This window comes from Aythya marila, assembly GCF_965140915.1.
Source record: "Aythya marila genome assembly, chromosome: 1".
NCBI lineage: Eukaryota > Metazoa > Chordata > Aves > Anseriformes > Anatidae > Aythya > Aythya marila.
In genome coordinates, this window is record NC_139042.1 from 150,121,881 (window position 1) to 150,148,812 (window position 26,932).

At 46.5% G+C, this 26,932-nt stretch overlaps 1 protein-coding gene across 1 annotated transcript; it reads right to left on the reverse strand.

Moving 5' to 3' along the window:
* Positions 1-19,502: 19,502 nt before the first annotated feature.
* On the reverse strand, positions 19,503-26,521 carry CKAP4 (cytoskeleton associated protein 4). The gene is made up of 2 exons (XM_082778304.1): positions 26,037-26,521; positions 19,503-22,569 (listed from the first exon to the last, which is right to left on the reverse strand). Exons 1-2 carry the CDS (start codon positions 26,421-26,423, stop codon positions 21,238-21,240), a joined length of 1,719 nt encoding a protein of 572 aa, XP_082634430.1. The 5' UTR covers positions 26,424-26,521; the 3' UTR covers positions 19,503-21,237.
* Positions 26,522-26,932: the final 411 nt, after the last annotated feature.

Here is a 26,932-nt window from a genome sequence, read left to right on the forward strand (position 1 = left end):
CCTGCGGCAGGGTGCCCGGGGGAAGCTGGACCCAGTTTAGGTCTGGAAAGTGTGATTTGGTGGTTCTCTCTCTCTCTCTCTTTTTTTTTTTTTTTTTTTTTCCAGGACTTTTAGTTTTCCCCGGTAGCCCAACGGGCGAGGGCTTCCTGTAGGGTTTCCATTTCCATGACATGGAGCTCGCCGACAAAACACGGGCACACCCAGCCCCTGCCTGGCCTTGGCAGGGACGGGCGCTGCCAGCCCGCTCCCGGAGCTGTTCTCCTGCAAAAAACCTGCCTGGGTCCCAGCCCCGCTCTGCTTCACGTCCAGGCAGTGCAGTGCCAAGGGCGAGAGCTGGCAGGGCCCTCACCTCCGCTTTCGGGAGCCTTGAAACGCAAATAAAAGTGTCATTTTTACACTTTTCATCAATTTGGAGTAAGCCGGTGGTTTCTTTTGCAAACACTCCTTGAAAACTTAAACCAATGCAGGCGTATAAAGCAGTGCCAAGGTTGGGATGAGTCAGATGTTTCCTTCAGAACAGCAGCCCTCAAGCCCGCGGCCGTGAAGGTGGATGGCCTCTGTTGGAGGAGTGGGGAATTTGTGTGCAGTGTGATCATTTTGGCATTTTCCAGTGTGTCCCGTTTGCTGGGCAGACTCAAAGGCCTTGACATGAGCCCCCTGGCCCTGTCTCCTCCCCACTGGCTGCCCTTCAGATGCAGGTTACATCAGGGATTGAGCCATAAAGCTAACATGGAGACCCTATGAAATCCTAGGCTGGGCCTCATGGTTGCAGTGATGTCAAGGCATGGCATTTAGGTTTGTCAGAGGAAACTAACCCAGGAGTGTCAAGGTGATGGAATGATATCCAGACGCTGGGTTTGGTGAGGACTTGCTGGGCTCCTCTAGCTCACCGGGCTGGTGGGTAAGGCTGGCCTTCCTCAAGGTTTCTTCCTGAGGTGATAACCAGGAGCGTACTTTTCTGAGGCCACATGCAGCCTTAGCCCTTATTACTTGATAACTTGAAAACACAAGTTTCTTGGTAATTGCTGTCTCTGCACCTACATTTTAGGATCAGCAGAAGAGCCTGACTGGCTCAAGGCAAGTCTGTCTGCTGCAATATCCTGTTCCTGACAGGAGTCAGCACCACGCTGCACATTTTGAGGAAGGAAGGAAGAATCCTGTAGTGGCCAGAGGGAAGTAATGCCTCCCACACTAGGTTTCTTGATTGTTGAGAGCCAGATATTGGCTTAAGCCCTGGAGCTTGAAATGTAGCATCTCACAGACTGCATCACCTACTGGCTAGTCCGAAGCAGAAAGGGTAAGGGAAGCCTCATTCTCTGTTACTGTACAAAAAAGAGAGAGCTGTGTCCTCCTGTAGTCTCTCCCTTTGCTTTAGTAGTGGAAAGGATGACAAGTCTGTGGCCTTCTCTTTGTTAGAAATAAAACTACATCAGTAGCTTTCATATTTTTCATTTTATTTTAGTGCTCTGAAGTGCTACTGCATTCCTGCCAGCTGGCACAGGATAGAGCAGTGCCTGAGAGAGAGGGAGGTCTGCTCCTGCACCGGCTGCCTTCTGCACCCCCAGTTTGAAATCCACTTACATAGCACTTCTTGAACCGGGGGATTGCCCCACGAAACCTCTGCACGAAGGAACAGAGGGCAGCACTGCTGCAAGGAGGGATTGGCAGGGGAATGGGCGAGGGAAGGAACAGCACCAAGAAGTAGGAGGGAGCTAGGAGGGCTGGCAACAGAATGGTGCCCTTGTCTGCTGGCAGAAGTGAAGAATTGTCCTGGCACGTGTTCACCTCAACCCAACTTCACTTAAACAGGTTAAATCTGACTTAATCTCGCTGAGTGCTAAGGCTGCAGCAGTCTGTCCAGATGACTGTAACAAGCGCCTGGTGGTTTTGCACGCCTGGTGCAAGCCCAGTTCCCGGCCCAGCTTGGAGCAGCCCGCGTCCTGCAGCAGGACCTGAGCCAGCTGACTGCACCCTGGCTCCATGAGCAGCTCAGGAATGGCTCCGTCCACCCAGAGGCAGCAGGGGACAGTCTCCAGCTAGGTTTGTCTCTCGCTGCCTGGAAGCTCTCTTGGGGTGAACATGGTAGAGCCTGCACCCAGGTCCCTTACATCTCTCGAACAGCTGAAAAGCAATCCCAGTGATGAAAATAGGTTTCATTATGCTATGCTCACAAGCGTTGTTAATATTCCCGAGAGTATTCTCTTTTAACTGCTTGGAAGCGTACACCACCAGTTCCGTAAGGAAATATGTCATGAATCATTGCTATATATTGCGATTGGACAGATACAAGGCATAATGAAATACCAGAAGCTCCAAAATGAAAAATACCAATTTTATAATGGAATAAGCACAGGTACTATGCAGAATTAGAAATAATACTGTTCCTTTCAAATTTCCACGCTCTTAAATGTGCAGCCAGAGGGCATTAAGCAAATTAAATGTATGAATAAAAACTGGGCATAAGAAGCTTTCTGTGCTCATATGCAAGAGCAATGGGAATGGAAAATAATGACAAATAGAGAAAGCGTATCACTAATATGTGGAAATATTTCATTTTCAGCATATTGTCAGCTTTGCAATCAGCATTATACTTGTCACTACGGGAATAAAAATCACTAGAGAAGTATTTAACCAGTGTCCTTCACAACATGTATAAGAATGCCAAGAAGTAAAAATCAGAGAAGACAAGCAAGGCAATGTCAGACTGGATGTAGAAAATCTTAAATAATGGCTTTTTTAGGTAATTTGTATCATTCTAGTTGTTCATGTCACTGTAAAAAATGCAGTGTTTCATTGTTTCTGAAATAAACATTTGGTGAGAATTTCAGCTCTCCGAGTTTGCAGACACCACTAGGGAATTCTTCATTTCTGACATTGTTATTTTATGTAAATGCTTTTTCTTATTCACAAGAAGGAATTGTCCTCCCATTGAAACCAGTAGGCTTCTGCTAACCAGCTTCAAAGGAATAGGATTAGGCTTTAATTTGCAAAACAATATTGGAGGATATGTTGTACCAAATCTAAACTATGCAGATAACCGTAATAATAACAATAAAACCATCGATTTCGGTGGGCTTATCTCCCTTAAGTCGGTGTGAGTAGGAGAAAAATCTTAAAAGATTGGAACATGTCAGCAATATAAATTTATCATAAAACTCAGTACATTTTTAGGATTATTTTTTGCCACGAACTTTCAAAACCACAATTTATTTTGTAGCTGACATAGAGACACTCAGGAAAAAAGGCACCGGCTTAATAACTTTCAGTTAAATCTTGAAGTCTCCTCAAAATGTTTAACACCTAGAATGAAATGTCAGATTCACAGAGCTGATGTTAGTGCCTTCCATGTATTTAGCTGAAAAGAAAAAAAAAATAAGCATGAGATTTCAAAGATGCTTGCTACAAATACTTACTTTATGAACCGAGGCCAGGTACTTGCTGTGCAACAATGATGCCCATTGCAGCGCAGCTTGGTGAGATGGTATCATTTAAGCATAAACTGACTTTCTGCTTGTAAGCACTCTTCAGTGTTTATGTGAAGCTATTTTTATAATCATCCTTACAAAGGTAGGCTTCCAAGGGGCTGCTGGAGAACCGAAATAGCTTCTTTAACTGTCCTCTGCAACCTCTCTAGAATGTAAGACACAGGAAAGGGGAGAAATGAGCATTGAAGGGATTCCTGAGTATGATGGACCTGTATCTCTAAAACTAACGTTCTGCTTGCTTAGGTTTCAGCCTGTCTGTTGAGCTCTAGTCTGTGCACACAGAAACACATCACCAGCGTCTTAAAGTCAATTGAGTTGCTTTGACTGATGCTCAAGCAAAGTGTAGCTTGCTGGTCTAAGCTAAAGTGCTCAGCGCTGCTCAGTCTGCAAATCCAAGGATGACAGAACTGCAAATATTTGGAAGATGCTGGCAGGCAAATCCAGAGGGCACTCTCTCAACTGAACTTTCTCCTCTGTGTAAGTACACGCTGATAGGGAGCTTTTTGGTCGGATGAAGTGAAAGCATGTTAATGTGCTCCACTCAATGATTGGGATTATCCTTTAGAAAGAGAGGCGGCTGGCATCCATCTGTTTCCTGCAGCAGGTATCTGCATATTATCTGCTCTGACAGATCACATCCAATCCTTGAGATTGCACGCTTTATGGAAATTACAGGAGTCATGCAAGTTCAGGATTAAGACTGAAACACTCATTTTCTCTGTAGAAATCCCTGTAAAACTTTACCTTGATGAGCAGTGGGCTTTTGAGGTGTGGCTCAATCAGACAGTCGTGTATCCATGAAACATCTTCCAAAATTCCATTTCCAAGCCTCAGCCTTTGCTTCATCGGCTTTAACTGAGAATTTAGGCAATGACCACGTTACCATTTTTTTCCTGACATTCTGGTTATTACTTCTATGGGTTGGTATGCGCTGTCGGAACATTCACAGCACAGAGGACACCAACCACCAGCTGAATTTACATCTCCAGATCTGAAATTAATTTACATATGCGTGTGTGTGCCTGCATGCTGATGACACACAGAGAATTTTATCCATTTAACATTTGCTTTTCTATACTCAACAGTTCTGCATGATACCTGAAGCTCCCACAGCTATTGCTGCACGGGGGCACCCAACTTTGTTGACAAGTGAGGAGAAGCTACTCAAGCTGTGATGGAGAAAAAAATAAAATGTAGGGGCTGAGGCCTCAGGTCTCTCCTATTGCAGAATACAGGATGTCCAGAAGGATTAAGCACATGCTTTTCCTTCATCTGTTGCTTTTTTTTTGTTGTTGTTCAGCTTAGATACTCTTTCAGTAAAGCTCTGTGATGGCACAAGTGTTTATTATGCTATTTATATATTATTTTTATTAAATAAATGAGCCATACAATTCAAACTACCGGCTTCCCTTCCGCCCACTGAACATTAATCCCTTCAGGATTAAAGTCCACCCACATCAGCAGGCTGCAATAAGGAAACCCAACATTGCAGCTTTCAGCACCACTAGCAGGGAGTCATGGTGGGCTGGGGTTGCTGGATCGCACATCTCACCGATGCAAACAGCAAAAAAAAAGAAGTGAAAAAAGTAATTAAGTCACTCAACAGCACACTCCCCTCATCACTTCCCTTCTTTGCCCTCAGTTGCCTTCCTTCCGCTGGGTTTTTGTCGATATTTTGAGAGACAAGCTGGCTGCGTTGCATCAACCATCAGCACATTGGGCCACGTGTACACAGCTGGATCTCAGCCAGGATCGTTTTGCCCACAGCCGGACGTCGCACGTGGGATGAGCACCCTCAGCATCACTTCTCACACACGGATTCTCATGACCAGTTGTCCCCCTGACACCATTTCGCAACGCCTCTGTCACCAGCTTCCCTGACGCAGCGGTGCAGGGGGCGAAGCCAGCGAACCAACTCAACCTTGGTTTTTGGCACTGCAACCCCGAAGCCCTTAGACCTCAGCGGGGCCTGTGGCTTGTGGCGGAAAAGGGTGGAGATGTGCGGCCACGGGTTGGGTTGGGGCAGAGTGGCAGCTGAAGTGGAAAAGGGGAAGTGGTGAGCGAAACGCAGCCCACGTGCTCCCTGACTTGGGGGCATCCTACTGCCGGGCCCCGGCCCGCCTCGGGAGCTGCACACCACAGGAGCCTTCACCCAGAGATGTTTGTATGGGAATGTCATGGGGAAGCGTGAACTTTTGCTGTCGTGACCCCTTCATCCTGGATGACTCACGGATGAGATGGGGCAGATACATCCCTCCAGGGCTCTGGGATTTCCTGCCCAGTCTGATTGCATCGAGATATGACAGCCACTGGGCAGATCCTACAAGGAGCAGTGTTTTAGCTTTAGTTGTGGCTCCTGCATGGCACATTGCACTGATGCCTGTGATGAGGAAAACCACATGCATGCACAAGGTGTTTGTGTTGGTGTTGAGGTCTGTGGGTCTCTGCCTGGGTTGTGCATCTCTTTTCACACAGCTATTAGATGCATAACTGGTTTTCTTGGAAATACAAGGGTAAGGCTATTCTAATAACATAGGATGTAAAAAAAGACATATAAGTATCTTTTTTTTTTTTTTCTTATGTATATTTCTTAGAGTGAAGCTTACACACAGGATGTCTTTCTAAAACTGGTGCTGTAGGTGGCATTGATCAGGTTTTGGATGCTCATACCTTTGCATGCCTTCATCTAACCAAGCTTTTCCCAAATATTGTCACTAACCAGCAGTATTTGGGATAATGACAGCAAATCCTGCCCATAATCGATCTTGCCACCACCTCCACACTGGGGATGCCGTCTGGCTCTGAGAGACCACCCCTTGCCCCCACATCCCTCAAAATTCCCCCAAAATGCTGGAATTGGTCATTGGGTGTGCATCACGGCTCCGCTTCGTAACCGTGATTCTGTCTGCATTTTTTCTCCGCTGATCATTAGCTTGTCAAAGTCAAAACAATACAAAATTAGAAAACACACTCAGCGCAGGGTCTGCCAGCTTCCTTCAGTTTTATTTTGTTTACTTTTCATTTGTCTGCAGCCACTTCCTGGCTTTGGAAAATAGTGTCATCTATGACTTGTAAATAAAATTAGGTCAAATAATAAAAACTGTTAATGACAGCGTAATCATTTTATGACAAGCAATTACGAAGACATAAATGGAGTATTACAACTTCAGGATGTGTACCAGTGATACAGCACGAGTTCCACGGGAAAGGACAAACCCAGAAACCTGGAGCAGCAAAGTACAGAGCACAGCTAAATGGAAAATGAATCTGTTCACGTACAGAAGCCCAAGGATCTAATATAATCTTCCATTAGATCTTTTTAAACTCGCATCCTTTACGCCTATTTTCCAGCCGAGAGAGCTCTTTAAATCAATAGCAGATTGGCTAAGTGACAAACTTGATCAAAGACTCATTATGCACGAAAATTTCATTTCGCTGCCTAGGGAATTGCGAGGGGGAAGCTTTCATGGCTCCCTGCATATCCTTTGTGCTTCTAAGGCAGCAAAAAAGGAACAGTAAATGTCAAAATCCCCGTGGAGGGCATGAAGGAGCAGACGATGCCACCCCAGGAGGACAGTGGCAGCCCCTCTGGCTCCAGCACCATCCTCACTGCTGAGCCCCCAGCAGGGCAAGCGGCACGGCTGGGGTGGGAGGTTAGGGATGGAGAAGGGATGTGCTTGGTATGCTAAAGGGACAGGCCGTTTTATATGGAGCTGGTGCTGGCTGGCCCACACAGCAGCCACCTTTAAGCTTCTCCAGCCCACATTGAGGCCACCGATGGTCACAGTTAAACAAGCCCAAAAAGACAACTCAGAACTGAATACAGAACAGAAGAGAAGATACAACAACAATCCTACAGGGAGAAGCAGGGCAATGTATGGGTACCACCAGCTTCTCCATGTCAACACAGAGCACACAACACTTCGGCTAATGTTGTGCATAGGGAAGAGCTACCTTCCATATCAAGTCCATAGAGGCTTGGAGAGGTTCCTCACTGTCCTCCATGAGCCGTGGTGAATCAGAAAACCTGGCCCAGTGCCTAAGAACACTTTTAAATTTGTGTCTCCTTATCTCTCCTACAGAACTGGAATACTCTTTCCTGCCTCCCAAGAATTATACAAAAATAAATCTTCTCAGATCTGCAGAAGGCTTTGCTGACACTAATTGTGTTATAAGAGAGAAACAGATTTATTTTCAATGGAACAGGACACTCATTTCTAAAGAACCTTTCTGAAGGTCTGTTACCAAGATGAAAAAGCATCCAATTTTCACAAGAGGAGCAATGTGACCTCTGCATATTTCCCATTGCTTTAACAAGGCCAAATCCTTCTCCCTTTACTTCAGCTTGCACTGATCTCCACAAGGGCTCCGTGCACGGGAGGCTTTGACGGCACCGAAGCCTACAAAGATGACACCAGTTTGGCTGCCTGGGATCAAGCAGATGGTGCTGCAAAACCTCCAGAAATTATGGACCTTCTCCCACCACCACCATGATACCACTTGAAGTCTGTCTGATTCTTCCTACTTAAAAAAAATAAAACAAATATAAAATAGTGCTGGATCATTGGGGAAAGCAAGCAAATGTACCATGTAACATGCTCATTTTCAAATGGGTGAGTTCTCGTGGGGTGACCCCTCTCCTGCAATTTTCAGCTCTGCTGGAACTGTGTAGATCACATACGTGATAGAGGGAAATGATTTAAACACACATTTAGTGGAGAAATACGATAGGTGGTTTCAGCCTGACCGCTGAAAATGCAATACTCACATAAGAAAAGGAAAAAAAGGTGCTTCTCGCCACAGCTTTATCTCATGCGATCTCTGGGTAACACTCACGAAAGAGAGGAAACCTGCTTCTTTAGAGAGCAGAGCAGAGCAGAGCCTTTCTGTAGCACCACCCAGTGGCTGACCACCTGTAGGAAATTCTGTGCAAAGCAGAAGCACGCAGCAGTGCTTCACAGCAGCACCTTTCAACTACTTTGTAGTATTTTTAGTGGTAAATATGATTTTCGGCATGCAAAGCTGGATGCCAATTGGGACTGAAGCCAGACAGAGTGTGGGTGAAGACAGTATTAGGCATGCTGCCCGCAAAGCTGTCAGAAGGAGACTGACAAAACCTAAATGCTTGTTTGTTGTTAGTGTAGGTGAGCAGGTGTCTCGAGCTGTGAATCGGGACCTTGCTGTTATAATACAGGAGCAAAGCCCTTGCATCTACAGGCATGGACCTAAGAAAGGCACACTGTATGTTACACCTCTCAGCCATCTCGTCCCCCTTTAGTTGCGGCACTCATAATTTGCAGACACCCTTAGGTCTCAGGCATGACCCCCACTTGCTGCCCAGCCAGAAGGGAGGGCACCGGGGCCTGTGCTCAGCCTGGGAGGTGAAGCTTTACAGGGACACCTTTCAAGAACAGCAGCTGCCCGGTGTACTCGTTGGACCCATCCTCCAGTGCCGCAAGATGCTGCAGAGGTCTAATGGGAACGACTCTATCTGAAACTACAAGAAACAGCAGCAGACCAGTCCCCATCACAAGCGAGCTCGTGAGAGCTAAATGGGATTTTCGGAGGAGGGGATTATGCACGGCTGCCACAGCACTGGATGGGAGCAGCGGGTATGCAGCATGCTGAAATGAAGGCTATGTTGACCCTGAGGGAAAGGAGATAAATTGAGTCAAAACACTCAGCAGTGTCTAATTTCCAAGAGATTATTATAATCAATAAAAACCGTGTGTGTATGTGCACGTGTGCATCTGTGGTGTAGCAAACAGCAGAAAGCACATAAATGAATATATAGATAAATAATAATATCTACATGTATGTATGCATGTACACATGCAAGACCGTATTGCTAAAAAAGCCATACAAGAAATACTGTCGATATTAAACATCCTTTTATGTTTGCCCTGATGCTTGAGGGTCTGCAAGCAGCCTCAAAGCCAAAGATGACAAGGAGCTGAAATATCGCTCGCTGTCAGCCCCAGCCCGTAACCGCGGTGGAGCACGTCACTGTGCTCAAGCCAACGTCAAGCTGCCTGGTGTGGTACAAAGCTGTGCGCCCTGCCGTAGCCCTGACCATCTGCTATATTTAAAATGGAAAAAGGCCTCCAGGGAAAACGAACCAAATTCACCATGGGTACAAAGAGGCATGGCGCCTTTGAGGTCTGCAGAATGGATCTGCTTACACCAGCGACGGATTTCATGCAGCGACCTTTGTTCTCCATGAAACCTCGTTTCTCTTTGTGCTTGTGCCAGTGTGGCTCCACTCTGGTAGAAATAACACTAATTTATGCCAGAGCAAGTCACGGGAAATTTTTATTTTTCCTTTTAAGCACAGATGCTAGGTAACGACGTCCATAGCCGGTTTCCTTTCTCACTTCACTCTTTTTTTTCTGCAGGTGCAGTGCCTCTGATTTTTCTACACTCACTTCAGATTTACCAAGCCTCTATGATAAGGCAGCCAGGCCTTCAGTCCCCTCATCCGACACCCACTCTGCAGGGGGGATGTTTTTCCTCAGCTGGTGCTGAGGATTGTCCTGTTCCCTTCACAGGCATTTCCCTCCTGCTGCTATGAATGACCAGGATGAAGAGGACCTTCACTCTCCTGTGATACAGATAGCAAAAAGAAGCACACACCTGCTTGGCCTCACTGGACTTAACTTTGTGCTGAATTCCACCTGAAGCCATTTTCCATTTCCTTAAGTTTTGCTTTCCTGAAAATCAGTGCCAGAACAGGTAAACTGATTTGAACTATCGACTTTACACAGGCTACTATAAAGAAGCCAAGGCAGATGAGGGTCCCTAAGCATCAGACCCAGCGTGTGGTAGGATAGAGTCAGGTCCCAGCTGCCTTCCTTGGGTGCCTGTCCCCTCACTCGCTAATGCCTTTTCCCCCAGCATTTCTGTCATTGCCTTCTTTTCGATTGAAAGATGAGTCCCTAGGGAACCTAAGCTAAAGACACCCGTACCAAAGCACAGGGTTTGACCCTTGCAGCTGTGCCAGGCTGGCACCGATTCATTACTCTGTTCCACCTGGCAGTCCAAGGGCAGAGCAAGAGGGCAGGGGGCTGCAGATGCATTTGTGGCTCCTCGATATTCTCTCATGAACACCTGGAGTCCTGCCTCCTCCTCATGCTTGGGTGCATCCCACCTCTGTTGTATAGAAAACTGACTTTTGCAGAAATCCGAGCTGCTGGGGCTGGACAAAGACCAACGTTACATCTGCAGGTGCCCAGGAAGAGGCTTTCCCTGAATGGGGTCACTGCTGGGGACCTCTGATGGGGAGCTGCTCTCCCATCACCTCCAGTTACAGATTTGGATGGATGCTTCTGCATGTGTTTCTCCCCCTGACATAAATGACTCAGGCCACTCTTTAGGTGACTTGAGCTGTTGTGACTCTGCCAACCCAGTTTAGCTCCACTTTCTATGCCCAGGTACCCAGAGAAAACCTAGAGCAGCAATGAGAGCCTCGCAGAGGTTGCTTTGGATTTACATGGGCATAAAGTGGCACCAATATAAGCATGCAAAACAAAGAGAGATTTGCATCAAAAAGGAGCACATGTATAGGGCTACACAGTCCCAGGTTTTGAAAGGAAAAGAAACATAAAGCTAATGGAAAACCTCCGTGACTACTGAATGTGTTTTACTCCTGAATCCCCTGTGGAACCAATCAGCCCCTTGCCTTATAAAAGCAGATGCAACACATGTTAGTGTGAAGGCTTTTTGCCTCACGTTAAAGGCCCTAATGAGAAGTTTATGGGCAGTGAAGCCCAGAGGAGAAAGCAGGATTAGAGACAAAGCTCTGTCCCACTAGGTTAGGGAACCTCTGGAGCAGTGCCATTGACCAAGGGGATTTAAATCTGCACATAAAAGCCTCTCATGGCTGATCATCATTCACATTAGCACTAAATGGCCTCACGCTGATAACCTGACCCACTCAGCTGGTGGTTGCTCTCTGCACCCAACACTGAAGATGACCATTCTTACCTGATTTTCCCTCAGTTCCCTTCTTTACTCCAATATATTCCCGTGTGTCTTGTCTTTGGGGATTTTTATTAACTGAAGCTCTCTAAGACAGCTAAAGACAAATTGCCTGCTCGGGACTGGCACTGGGAATGCTGCTCAAAGAGCACAATACAGAGCTGAGAGCTGGGGGTGGTGAGGACTGAATCCCACTCAAGTTGGGCTCTCATGTCTCTACAAACGAAGCTGCAGGATTAGGGACCTCAGCATGACATCCCATCCTAAGGATACTACTCCTTCCTTCTGCCCTCTGCTGCTGTACTAGTGCACAAGAGCAGACAGGCACCACTGCAGCTCTGCACCCAAATGTGTTGGAAAGGTCTCCCACACAGCTGCTTATTCACATTTATCACATTTAACATCTTTAGACCATCATAATAAAGTGTTGTTTTCCTCTAGTTAACAGGTGTACAGCAGGTACTAACCCTACTTTAATAACCCACTTGGTAAGAGTGAATTGATTTGAACTGCCTTGAACTATGGTGTTTGTCTGCAGCAAATGCTCCCAGTGAAACTACTGGGAGAAGGCTGAGAAAGGATGGACAGACCCTACACTTCTCTACAAATGCTTAATACAACTTAAGACTCTCAACGTAAGACGTCAGGATTAAAATTAAAGAAAATGGTTGTTTTAAATAAACTTACTAGTTGAAGCTGCATAGAGATCTGCCAACACACCCAAACCTTTTCCCTTGATAAATGTAAAGGAGACTCGAAAATGCAGCCAGCAAGAGTGTCGTTATCAGAAATGTGCATATAATGACTGAGATCAAAATGCACAAAAATAATGTAAAGCCACACTAAATGCTCCTGTTATTTTTGAGAACAGATTAGCTGATGGTCTTGAGTCTCTCACTGCACTTAGGGGCTTTCCCCAGAGGGGATTTTCCTTTCCTACAAGGACTTGCGCTGCCTTACTTTACTGGAAACCATGTGGAAAAGGGATTTCTTCTGCAGTAAAAGCATTTCAGCAGGCTCATTGGTGAGGAATGCCCAGGACTGAAATATGGGGAAACACATAGCTGGCAGGCAGGAGCAAAGGGAGATGTAACAAGGCATCCTAAAAAAGAAAAAAAAAAAAGGGGGGGTGGGAGGGGGGGGGAAGCTAATTACAAACATCTGTGTAAAGCGTAAGGCAAGGAAAAGAAAACAGGGAAAGAATGGCGAGGCTCCGGTGGCAGTGACCGTGGTGAGCTGTCGTGCCCAAAGCCACGGGCTGTGTTCTGCAGCATTTCTTGCTCACTGGAAGCTGTTTTTCAAGTCAAGGAGCGAGGCTTCTCCAACGTAAATGAAAAATTCCAGTCAGCAGAGGGTAACTGAAGCACTCTTAAAACAAAAGTGTCGTTGGAGAGGGACCAATAAATCATCTGTTGGCGAGAATTTCTCATGTGCAGTGGGGAACTCCTCTTTCCAGTCTGGTCTGGGTGTCGAACCCACCCTGCGGCCCTAGCAAAGCGCTGCTGCACGTGTTTGTCTTTACCCGGTGCGGACGTCAGAGGGGTGCCAGCCCTATAAATTGGGGCTGGGGGTTCGAGCTGTGTCAGGGCAGAGCCAGCTGCCAGCCAGAGCCCTGTCCTGGGGCTGTGCTGTGGAGACTGTCAGCACTTGGATGTATTTCATTGCTCTTCAGGAGCAGGATAACTTTGTGTTACGGTGACATGGGAGAGCTCAAAAAGTACAATAAGCAGCACTCCAAAAACGCTTTTTAATAGATGTACTTCTTTTTATAGTTCAAATACTTTCCCAAGCGGGGATTTAGCTGTGTGCAACCATTGGAAATGGCAGCTCTGATACTGAATTAATTCTATGGGTAAAGCAGTAAATTATACCCATTGGAATGAATACTAAATAGCAAACCTAAGGAAAAGCTTTGTGTAGGCAAGCAAAGGCAACTTAGGACCTGAATAAAGGCTAGTGCACTAGCACTCTTAGATAGATGAAGCCTCTTCTCCACCTTTTTGAGGCTTGGGGTCAGACCTCCATGTCTACAAGAGCCGCATAACCCAGCTGTGTTCAGCAGGGAGCCAACATGCATCCTTCAGGGCCCAGGACCCCGAGACATCTCCATGAGGCACCCACTTCTCTTCCAAGAGTATTTGCAGGATGTCCGTGACATCAGCAGGACTGTTTGCAAGTAGTGATCCCCTAAACTGGATGAACAAATGGATGAAATCTACATGCAACCCCCCAGCCAACCCTCAGAGATTTCTGTGGACTTTGGGGAAAACGCACTGATTCCTGAAAGTTCAAGCACGTGATTTCTCTCTTACATTACACAGCTGCCAGCACTTCTGGAGCGTTTCATTGCAATGCTTAAAGTCCTTGATCTTCCTACGTGACCTGAACCAAAAACTATCTTTGAGGGTTATATTTAACAAGTAATGCTGGAGTTCCACTGTCTACTGCCAACTTCATTTATAAGTACTCCCTGACCAAACTGAGAGCAGACAGAAGAAACAGAAGATTCTTTGCCCTGGAAAAAAAAAATAAATTATAAACTAATAAAGTTCCCCAAATGTTGGAAAATACACAGTGGGACTGGAAGCTGGAAAGCAGGAGGTATCCAGTCTACTGGGTCCTTGCAAATTTTGCTTTGTGACTGAATTCTTCACCTTCCTCTAACCCCTTCCAACCTCAGAGTACTCCATTGATTGTGGAGATCAACAGAAGAGGATCCATCAATGTCCACGGGCCTTGGATCATGTGCTATGAGAGGTGAGATCCCACAGAGGCAGGGAATGAAGAGTGTGATAAGATGCTCTGAAGGCTTTAAGATGTCCTACCCCTGACTTGACCAGAAGAGTCTCCCCTCAACCCAAAGGAGGCCTCAAGCAGCCATCCTGCTGTCCCTACAGCTGCAGTGGCTGTAAACACCAAATGGCTGAGGGAGAGGGAGGCTCAGGGCTTCCTCCAGCCCTGCCACCAACCTGCAGCCCCTGGAAGGCTGGGACATTCTTCTGGGGTGTTGTAATGCAGTTTGATCTCTGAGTGCATTCAAGTACAGAGGAATTTTTTCATGGGTCTAAGAGGTTATTATCACCTCAGTTAATTATCTGTAAGGATTCAGACTCCAGCGAACGTTAATTATTCTTCCATCAATCTCATGCTCACAAAAGCTTAGTAGGGCTATTTTTAGCTGTACAAATATCTCCTTCCTGAATGGAAAAGCTGTTCTTTCTCGTGCACATCTTTAAATGTTAAGCACACAAGACAGAACTGAGTTTCTTTCTTTTCTCATAAAAAACATCCCAAGAATGCACAATACTTAACAAAATTGCTAAGAACAATGCCACCTTCAGAGCGGAACGTATGATGTTAGAAATCTGGTATGAGGATGAGACAAAGAAGATCGCAGAAGGGTGCTTGAAGCCCATGTTTAATCCTACAAAATATGCCACTGGGAGAGCTGTTTGGTGCCAAGAGCACTCCAGCAGGCAGGTACCTACATAAGCCTTGTCACCCAGTGCCTGTGAGAAGAGGGCGATGGGGCTGTAGGTGCTGAGGTGGAGGTGCAGGACACTACCTGCAGATGGCATTTGTCCATGTCCCTTTTGTTCCTAGCCCTGAGGGTTGTGATGGGATCTCTGAGCACCTCAGCTGAAGGTACCAGTGCTCTGCCCACAGCTCCAGGCAGCTGGAAACAACAGCACGGAGAAGGCCAACCCACAGTGATGTGCTTAATGATGAGCTTTGGGCTGTCTGTACTGTTAATGTTTGCAATCTTTTGTACAGAAATAGCTAGTAAATACACCCTGAGGCACAATCTGCTTCCCCGAGACCATAAACCATTTTGTTTAAGCCATAAACCATCTGAGTCTGTGTTCTCCACTTTGATAATGTTCTTACGCTGACGTGCCCAGACCTGGAGAAGCAGACTTCAAAAAGGAAAGGCTCGCTCAGTACGGGAAGATCTGCTGGCTATTAGGGATTTCTCTAAGCTGCTCTGATACACTCGAAGGAGAGGATAGGATTTTTGTAGCTTTAGGTACTGGAAATCATTGCTGGGTATATTACACATTTTCTGTGTGGCTTTGGGCAAAGTGCTTTGGCCTTAATTTTGTACCAGTAAAGGAAATGGGAGTGTAGCTATTGACTTCAGCGGGATCTGGATCAGGACCCTTGTCCCGTTTCCCATCAGTACGTAGGAATTATAAAGGAGCGGGTTGGAAATTTTTGCAGACCTCAATCTTCTCCATTTCCGGACCTTGAGAAGCGTGCAGAGGTCATCCAGGCGAGGCTCCACAGGCCATGCAGCCCTGATGCAGCCTGCTGCCCTTCCTGCAGCTCTGGCTCCAGGCAGACCACCTTCAGACCGGGTCCTGCTCCCCTTTGCAGAGCGTTATCTAAACCCAGTTGCTTAGATAATGTCTCTTCTAGTGCTCTCTGCAAATGTGTGGCTCTGCAGTAGCTGACATTTGAAGTGCTTAACTGGTTTGTACCTTCAAATTATTGCTGTAAAGCATGTAATGTTTAAACATCATATTCTGCATCCCCTAGCACATACATATTTATGGCAAGTTCTGTCAAAAGTGAGAAAGGAAAGGAAAAAAAAAATCACACACAAAATTATCAGAACTTTATTTGAAAGCCAGAGTACTAAAAAAGTTTGAAAGAGTTTCAAGGTAACCCTGATTCTTTCTGTGCTTGTTATGTTTTCCATCCTTACTCATAATTGTAGGACTCCATCCCAACCCCAACCTAAGCCATATTGACAGGAAAGGATTATCCACAGGAATCTGACATATTTACATCTGGAGTGTGCCAAGGGAAAATCTTTCGGAGTGGAACAAAGCCGGCCTTATTTGAACTAGCTTCTTCCTCTACAACTGCGGATGGACACCAGGGTGGGGTGCAGGGCTTATCTGGGTAATAAATACTTTGAGTAAATTAATTTCTTCTTAACAGGATATGCAGTAAAAAGAAATTGCTTCTCTGGCTTTTATTCCTCTCACAGTGAAATTGGAATCACTTGAGAAAAGATTTTCACTGCAATGCTAAGCTGAGCATCGAGACAGCATCACCCTCGAAAAAATCTTTAGGTGCACTATTTGCAGATCCATACCAGTGAAAGGAACACCTGCTCTGTATGCTCTAATATAAATATACATATATAAAATAAAAATAATAATTAATTAAAAAAAAAAAAAAAAAACAACAAAAAAAAAAAACAGAGTTTGGGGATCTCTTTGTCTTAGGTCTAGCAGGCTAAAACTGTGATGCTGCATTACATCCAAATACCTCTGGGTTTTAGTACTTGCATTATAAATGCAGGAATCCTCAAATTCTGCTCTTATAATCCGATTCCTGAGTTCCCTTTCTCTGTGCAGGAGCGAGCTTTAACTGTTGAGAAGATAGATTATCTCGGGAGCTTGCAAAATGTTTCATACCAAGAAATTCTGGAGAGGTTTTGTTATGCGAGGAAACAGAAAATACACATTTTGCTTTTGGTGTGCATGGCAGAAATGCTCTTTGAGCATCTTTGGTCACTGTGGAGGAAAGGGATTGTTTGAAAAATGAATTGATTGGCATGCTCTTAGACCATCTCATACCAAGATTTGGAACTAAACATGATAAAGTCCTGTGCGTAAATATTCTGACTCTGTATCTCTGATACCTGTGAATACCTGCTCGTGCATGCAGGAGGGGCAGGTAGCAGCAATATAAGGGCGCTTCGAGGACTAACAGGGATTAGCAAGCATCTCACTGTGCTAAATATCATGTACGGGGAATATTAAAAACAAAACAGGGCAGTGCTGGCAGCACCGCGAGGGGCTGCATCCCTGCACAGGCTCCTAGTGCAGCACCTCTCAGACCTTTGGGTAGTTTGAAGTTGGAGGCGCGATCTTTAAATCCAGTGGGGTCAAAAATATGGGCTGCAGGGGAAGAGAAGCACGCTGTGAGACTGCCCCATACTGTTCCTGACGTGTGAAAACCTTGAAAGTTATGGCCCAGAAGGGGGCACCAGCAGCGCTTTTGTCTGAACGTCCAGAAGAAGCAAGCGGGTTTTTCAAGAAGCAAATGGGTTTTCTTTTCTCAGAACAGTTTTTTAAGTATTTGAGCGTTGTTTACTATCTGTTTCCTCCCTGTTTTTCCTTCAATCCTCCCTCCACTGTTTTCAAGCCTAAATGAACCCAACTGTTCAATCTACCTTCACAAAACATTTGACCTCTGCTCATCATCTTGTTCCCTCTTCCAGAGCCTCCCCAGTTAAGCCGCGCTGTTCCCGAGTGCCCCAAACTGGACAAAGAATGTCCTTAACAGTGCTGAGGAGAGTTGAGGGCACACACTGCACGTTTTTAGGCTATTCTGGTGTTTGTACATCCCAGTAAGCCTTTCTTCCTGTAGTCATTTAACTTTTCTGCAAACTTGGTTTATACTCCCAGCTGAGTTATGTCAAATAAAATAGTGAAAAGATTAAACCACTAAGCCACGTTTCAACAAAACCTCTAACATACACATCTACGCCACCAGCAATCCCTTTTGCTGTTACAGGTTATTTCACTTGAGCCAGCAGCCTAATCCCTGATGGGAGAAGTCGCTGCAACTGCACCAGATTTACCTCTGCCAGGTTTGCTAGGGCAGCGATTTGGGCAAGTCCTGGCCAGGGTAATTAAGTCCTCAGTGCCCACGTGTAGTGGCTTCTCCACTGATAAGAAGCCAAGAGCTGAAAATGAAGACAAACATTAGTGAACTGACTCGATCAATACCTCATCAAGCAACTGGACAATTTCAGCTGGAATTTGTGATTGAAGCAGTGTTTTATTCATGAACCACTGATGATGCAAAATGACACTGGCAACAGACTATGAATGGCCTGCAATCTTCTGCACTGCTTTTATTGGAGTGTAAAAACAGTGGTGAAGGGCAGCACTAGGACTCAGTGTGCTCTGTGAGCATTTATTAGGGCACTGGAAGTGTTTGTGATTCATGAGGTTGTCAAGCCAAATATAAAAGCTGGACCTCAGGCTTGCCAAGGGATCCTTGCAGCTGTGCCCGTCTCCAGTCACGTTGTTATTTATGGACAACAATTTGGCGGAATAAATAATTTCAGTAGTCTGCCATTGAATTTAGGTTACTAGAAATGTAAATAGTCATTTTTCATTTAACCTGTGAGATGCAGTTTGGCCTTGCTGTGCTCTTGGTGTTGCAGCATCTTTATGCTCCTTCACCTTGTGGCTATTGCGCTTCAAAGCCACTGAGTGCTCGCAGCCAGCTTCTGTCAGCAGGTTGTATCGATTCTCTTTTATACGGAAGGGCTGTAGGCTCACCTCTTTTGTTGAACATACAGGTAGTCTAATAACGTGATTGATTATGAATTCTCTATGAGTTAGGTCTCAGGAACTACCAGGACCTGATGATGCCCAGAGCCCCTCGCCAACACTAAGCAGTACGGGGCTCCCACCATGCCAAAATGAGAGATTTGGCTCTTGCTGTCCCAAAGCTACTTACATGGCAGACTTGGGTTCATCTCTGTGGGCAATCAAAATGAAGTCAGCCTTCCCCAAACTTTTAAAAGGTAGGTGTCCTTCATGAAGGTGTCACCAGTTTATGGCCCTTGAGGTCCAATGTTTAAAACTATCCAGAAGGTGCAGACACGTCGAAAAGCTGATGCAGGTCCTTTCTGTACATTCTTTCTGTTCTACATGCCCTAGGCATTAAAAAAGTCCTATCAATGGCATTCCTGGCAGTATTTGACATCACATTCATTGTATAAACTGTGTATTTCTCACCTCACAACAACCATCTCTGGCTTCTGAGCATTATGTTCAACACCACTGCATTGATTGGGCTCAAATCCCATCTTCATGAGTTCCTCTGCAAACACAGCAGATAAACCACCTCCGTGTTCCCCTGAGAAAGCTGAGAAATTAAGGGCTTTGACTCACCTCAGTGTAAAGCTCTGGTGCTTTCCCCAGGCCCCTTCCTGCCCTGGAAGCCTCCTGGGAAACTACATTAACTAAGCAGCAATCAAAAGAAGAGGTGCAAACAATATTCCAAATGTTTATTATGTATTAAAAATACCGCAATAAGCCATACAGTTTGTTTCACAGTAACCTAAACAACATTGTTCAAGAACTTGAGAAGTCAACAGAGAACAGTGCAGTTCAAACGGTGACAACAGTTATCGTAATGCCATGGTCCCTCCTTCTTTGCCAGCAATTCTTTCCTATTTACCGTGGGAACAACGGGAAGTAGAGCTCACTATCTTATTTACCTAAGAGAACTCCTTTTTACCTGTGCTGTTCCCACAAACACATCACTTTTGGGAAGTGCTATTTCTAGGAATGATTTTCCTAACGTAGTCAAAGTGCAGGCAGAGGTGGGCACGATGCACACAAGACAGCGGTGGCCCCTATATCCAACCTGTATCCACGTGCAGACACCTGTATCAACCCTTTGGATAAAGTTGAAAAGTAAACTTGAAAAGGAGGGATATTAGAAATCCTTTCCAAAAAGACAAGAAACCAAGGAAGTTGTGGAAGTGGTTTTAAAATGAACTCCAGCACCTAGAGTATTGCGACACCTTTTCCTCGCTCTCAACCAGTTACTGGAAGGCTCCTTCAGCAGCAGCGCCCCGGGCAGACCGACACCTGGGGACACACCAGCCATAAGGAGCTGACCCGAAGTCCTGAGTGTGCAGCAATAGTTCAGGTCACTGACAGCTGTGTGAAAAGTACACGTTTAGAAGCAATTCTGCTGATTTCATGCTGATTTCCCCCCCTTCAGTGTTGTGAAGTGTATCATTATTATTATTATTAGCATGCTTGATATACAGGGACATGAGAACTGTGATTTTTGTCCTCCCTCACTCAGGTTTGTGATCATTTTTACAGAAAACCCTGCATCACGGAGAATTAGGACTTTACAAGAAACAGCCTCATCATGTAAACAGCCCAAAATATGACAGAAATATTACTGTACTCTGATGAAATGTTCCCCCTCTTTCAGGTCTCCCTGCTAAGCACTGATCTTCCTCACTGGCAGCTACAGATGCTGGTAAAGAAGCCTGCGATCCTACAATAAATCTCTCCCACCATGTGGTGGAGCACCGCTCTCAGGTCTCATCCCCAAGCAACACCACTTACCTCAAACCTTTCCTTACTGGGGGTCCTGCTAACGCCTGTTAGCTCCACAGTACAGACTACGGGCACACAGAAATGTCCTGCAGCTCAGCTGGTACCTGGTACTGACTCCACAGCTGAGCCCCGAACTGCAGAAACAGGCGAGCTGCTTCCAACCTGGTCCACACTTTACCAGTGTAGCAGTTTCGGACAGGGTGATAGGTTTGTTCATTTGTTTCTTGAACCAAATATCTCACTGAAATCGTCAGTGCACGTGGCACTGCTTCATACCAGAACAGTTGTGGCCCTTTGGTGTGGGTTATATAGTGTCCTAGTGTGAAACACCTTAATACCGTTAAATATGTGCCCATGCTAACGAGGCTGCCACGCCTTAGTTACACCACTGCGGTTTCAGCGGTACAACTTTACAGAGAAGAGCCCTTAGAAACTCAACCCCCAACTAAACTCATGTTTTCTTAAAACAAAATAGGATAAAATAAAATAAAAAAACTACACCAAAAGAGAAATAAAGGAAATAAGCAGAACTGTCTCTATTATTAAAGTATTCTTATTCTCTTTGGAGGTATCAAACTGCATTTAAAAAGAGTAAAAAACTGGGCATACAAAAGCTATTTTCTATAATCCAATATTTGCACAAGGAGCACAGCTGCCTAAACCTTTTCGTGTATTTTTTCTACTTTCACAAACAATCTTTCCAGATCATTCCTCAGGTCGTCTATTGAGCTCTTCACAGACTCCAAGTTGTTCTCATTATTTTCAATTTTCACCGAGTAGGAGACTAAACTATCCACTGCAGTTCTGATCATTTTCAAATCTGAATCGACCTGGCTGACAGAAGATCTCAGTTCATCTACAGAGCCTTCCACGGAATTAAATTTTTCAAGATAGTCTTGAGAATGTGCTTGATCTGTCTGAAGATTGCCTTGGTCCAACAAAGTACTAATTTGCTTCTGGACGTCCTGAAAAGCACCAGAGGATGGCAGGTCACTGATACTTCTTCTCAAGCTCTCCACGTCATTGTAAAGTGAGGTCTGTGATTCACCAAGATTTTTGAGAACGTCTGAGACTGAAGTTACGTCCATACCCGAGATTCCCTGAAGATCACTCATGCTTTGTTCTAGAGTATTGAGCTTATCCTCGTACTCTGCCTCCTTAGAGAGGAAAGATTGCAACTTTTCACCATGCTGAGCAGCAACAGAAGTTAGAGACTCCAAGCTCTCTTCTATGTTTCTCAGCCGAGACTCCAGTCCTTCACTGTTCTTTTCAAAAGTTTCTAGTGCTTTTCTGAAGAGTTCATTTTCTTCCCATTTGCTGAGCTCGGCTTTAACCTGCAGTAAATCTTCATCAAGTCTTTTAATGTCACCGGGGAGATGCATAATAGAATCCTCTGCCCTCAGAACTTTCTCTTGTAAAGCTTTTAATGAGAGGTGTTCAGTGTCTGCAGCCTCTTTGAATTTCTCATGTTCCTGTTTGAGGTTGACTAACTCTTTCACTTCGGTATACACATCAGACTCCATGGAGTCTATTGTGCTCTTCAAGGTCTCTATGTCCTTTTCTTTGCTTTTCATGGATGCTTGCATCTCATCAAAAGCATCTTTTAGCACCTTTATCTCATGCTTATACACATTTGCTTCTTCTAGTGAATCAACCTTTGCTTTCATATTGTTGATTTCATCCTGGCTCCTTTGCTGGACTTCGGTGAACACAGCGATGTTATCATTTATAGACTTGGTTAGCTCTGTTAGTCTCTCTTCCACCGTGTTTTCCAGCGATGTGAAGTCTCGTTCCCTCGCATCCTTCACCATGTGGATGCCATCAGACAAGTCTTTCAAAATTTCATTTTGCAGCTTCTGAAGCACTTCACTGATCCGGTTTATTTCACTCTCCCCTTGCTTGACAGCCTTCTCAGTAACCTCCTGCTTCTGCTGAGCAATTTTCATCATGGATTCGAAATCCCCAAACGTGGCTTGAAGGGACCGCACCTGAAACAGAAATCCAGATGGTTAATATTTACAGTTTCATCCTTACCAGCATCCTTATCCTTTGTGTCTAAAATGCTTATGGCCCTCACTACCATGTTAAATGATCACCTCATCACACTCCCTACCTGAGGTCACACTATGACATATAGATACAGGAGGTACAAAAAGGAGGTTAATACAGCAAGCTGTTACCACTGGGTCGAGTGTGCTATGAAGCTTCCCAATCACAAACACTTTCCCACTGGTTTTGTGGCAGAAACAGGGAAAAGGGCAAGGGGCGAGCAGCTCTGGAAGTCAAAATCCAGGCATACCAACAGGGAAGCATGGATTACTTAATTTTGGGGCCAAGCAGAGTATCAGACTCAAGACTGTTGAAAGTCTTTTTGTGCGTGTGTGGGTTGTATTTTCCTGAGGTTTGTAAAGCGGCGTAAGCGCTCCCGCTGGCTGCAACAGGAATCCATCACGAAGAAAATACCTCAAGGCCTTGGCAGGATGGCAAGTGCTGAGTAATGCATGTTGCCTTGCCTCACGCTACTCTCTGTGTCTGAGGGGTACATTAATCAGTCATGCCACATGGACTGCCATGTTTACTGATTAGATGCACAGCTGGAGGGGTGGTTTTATTTTATAAATAGAAGGAAATATACTTTATTTATTCCTAGAAAGAAAAATACAGAGACTTTTCTTTTCTTTTTAACTGAGAATGGCTCCAGCAGTTCCCAGGCAGCCTCTGAACCTAGAATTTCATCTCAAAACACCCAACAGATTTACTAATAAGAAATTAAGTTATTTATTTGTATTTTTGCAAGACTAACTCCCTGACCAAATCCTCCTTGGTTTTAAGGGAATTCTACCCCGTGAGAGAACTACAGAGCTTGGCTGTGAGACATGCTCTTGGTTCAAAGGATCCCCAAAGTTTGGAGAATACCCATAAAGGTGACTTCCTTTATGCCCCCCCTTCTGTAAAAGGGTTTGCAATAACTTTGCATTCCCTAAACTTGTATTCTCTAGCACTTGCATAGGAAACTAGAAATGAACCAAAGAGGGGGAACAAAGAAAGTAATTCTGCCATTAACATTGCAGAAGGGCAACAGCCTTTCCTCTGACTCATCAGCCTCACTTCCACTACATTTTAGCTGTCATTCATTCTGATTTTTTTCTGCATAGCATTTTCTGACTGACTATAAATGGACTTCAGAAATCTAGAAGGAGAGCGCATCGAAGTTCTCCTCCCCGTCTGATGACGGTATTTATTTTCTTTGACACCTCTGAACTGCCAAATTGATATTTGCAATTAACCATCTTCAAATGTCAGCCTAAGAAAAGGCATCAGAAACGGGGAGGGGACGCCTCTAGAGTGCCAGGAGACCTCTGCTGCCATACTGAGGGAACCCAGCCCTCCACACTTATAAAGTATTTTACACGAACTCCTCCACCACATTTGGGCAATGCTCATGGTGTAAGTTGGAGCTGCTTTCCGATACTTCTACATGGGCCAGATGTTTGAAGATGAGAGAGCTCTGATATAATAAAATGGTCCCAAATCCTCTAACTAGACCAGCTTCTAATCTCACCTGTCCAAGCCCACGCTCAACTCACTGAGAGCCACCAGGGCCCAAAGCAAACCCCTCACGAGAAGAGTGTAAAACTTCCAACTTCAAAGTCATAGCTCATCCCCACTGCGCGGTTGGCTTTTGCATGCACCTACTTGTGAGTTTGCCTGCTTGCTCTTTGTGGCTGGCAATGTTTGAAACCATAGCCCTTGAAAAGTTTAACATCATAAACGGCACATAAAAATACAGCTATAGCTAAATTCTGCGTCTTCTCTAACTGGTCATACTAGCTTGTATTCAAACACCAAGCAGCCTTGGCCTCTCTGAAAACTGTGCTATATCGAAGCCTAAATTTCCACATCATTTCCTTTCTCCTCCTACTGCTGATGTGTAAAACAGATGAGCTTATATAACACTTAGTCCTGACAAAAGCTCTCTGCAGCAAAAGAATAAAGGGGAAAGACAGCTCCACATGGCAGCCTGTGCTGACAGCACCCTCTAAGTACGTGGGACCCACACTTCTTTACAATAGAGAAATAATGGTCTCTTTTCCTCAAGTGCACTCTTCTGCAAATGCAGCTCGAAGCCACAGCAAACAAAGCTTTCAAGGGTTACATCGAAAGCCTGTTTTATCTTTCCCGTCTCTTATTCTTGTATTACCGTATGTCTCACATCTGCTATATGCAGGCAATCAGTTTCAGTTCTCTTTCACAGTAACTATTTATAAACTTACCCTATACACCTCTCTCTTATAATATGCAACAGATACCTAAGATCTTGTGCAACAATGCAGAGAGGCAGGCAGCAAACTGCATCCATTCCTGTGCTTGGATGGGCTTATATATTGCTCATACATCTGGCTTCTATACTCGTACACTGTAATCTTACATCCTGTTCCCTGCCGTTGCAATTTCTTCCATCCTACAAAGAGTGTATAAAAATGCCTTAAAAACTGGAAGGAAAAAAAAAAAAAAAGTTAGGAAAAAAGTGCTGGTTCAAATCACAGCCCAGTCATCAGCGGGGAAAATAAACGGATTTAAAAATCACCTTTGGAAACACCACTATGGCCCTGCGTGCTTGCAGCAGCCCTTCTCCCTCCCAGGACTTTTCCTTTTCCTCCCCGCGAGAGGAAGCGCCACGGCGGATCCCACAGACTCCACGTGTGCATGCTGCCGTGTTTCCGGGAACGCCACGGGGCGGCGGGGGGACCCTCGCCAGCACCAGCCCCGCTGTCCTGTCCTGCCCTGTCCCATCCTCCTGATGGGGCCCAGGCGCTTCAGCCACGGGGATCATTGGGGTGTCCGCAGGGAGGCGGCTCGCTGAGCATGCAGCAGTCAAGCCAGGACACGAATCTTCTCATCTTTGATCTGCTTCAGCTGTAGCTTCACTTACCGCTTGCGAGCCCGTTTGCCTGCTCCCTAGGCTGACGCCTGCTAGGTGGGTTCTTCTCCATTACACGCTGTCACATGCAGTGCCTTTGAAAGGTTTCAGGCCCCGTAAGACGCATCCCGATGGGAAGTGCCACTTGTCAAGCTCTCACTCGAGGGCTCAGAGGGCACAAAACCAGGTGGGGAAGGCGTGCTGCCTCCACATCCCTCCAGCCACCCTGCCAGCAGCTTCACACCCCTGCCATGGCTGCAGCAGCCTCGCTCTCCGTGCAGGAGATGGCGGCGGGGCTTGGCAGGCGTCTCAGGCCTGCACTACGCTGCTCTGCTGGATGATTTGGGCTGCAGGGCAGGACCACTGCGCTTCCCACACCTCCAGCCCAAACCTTTCAGCCTCACTGCATGCACCTGGCACTCACCATGGGGCATCGTGACAGGAGACCACCGCCGGCCAGCCCTCACGCTGCGGGTCCCACCGACACCCGGGCAGCCAGAAAGCGGCTTAGGAGACCCTCCCCGGCTCCCCTACCTTCTGCACCACGCCGTCCAGGGTGGCGGCCAGCTCCTGCCGCTGCCTGCCGGAGGCTTCCCTCTCCCGGGCGCTGCGCCCGACCTCGTCCCGCAGCTGCCTCACGTACCAGCCGGCGGGCAGCGCGGCGCCCAGCACCACGGCGGCGCCCAGCAGCAGCGCCCAGCCCCGCCGGGGACCCGAGGAGCCGGAGCCGGAGCGGTTTCCCCCGCCGCCTCCTCCTGCCGAGGCTCGGCCGCCCCGGCTGTGGGTCGCCGCCGCCGCCGCCCCCGGCTTCTTGGCCGCCGCCGCCGCCTCCTCGGCGCCGCCGGGCTGCGAGCCCCGCTCGTTGTTGGTGGCGGCGGGCGGGCTGCCCCCCTTGGGGCCCCGGTGCTTGGCGGACGACATGGCGGGGCGAGAGGGAGAGGAGGGAGGGAGAAAGGGAGGGATGGAAGGGAAGGAGGCAGCCGCGGAGCGATGGGGCGGGGGTGGCGGCCGGGCAGCGCCGAGCTCCCCGCCCCGTCCCGCCCCGACCCGCCCCGGGGAGCCGCCACGCACACGGGGCCGGGCCCGGCCTGAGGGAGGCAGCGGGAGGGGAGCAGGGAGAGCCGCCTGCACCCCCCCTGCTGAGGACCCAAATTCCCTCCAGAGGTCTCAGCACGCTCCGCCTTCTGTCCCCTGACGGTGGCAGACTGCTTTGTGACAGACTGCGGGACAGATGATACCGCAGGAAGGCTTAAATGTGTGAAAAATGCGCCCGGAATTCATCAGCATTTTGCCTCATTAAAAGCTCTTGAGCCCTAACTGGACCGATTGACATACTGACTCTTGTCTGACAGGCATTTAGCCGCTCTGCCAGTTCACTAAAATATCTGACGATATTTTCAGTGTACTCTTTTAGTCAGTGACGGATTACA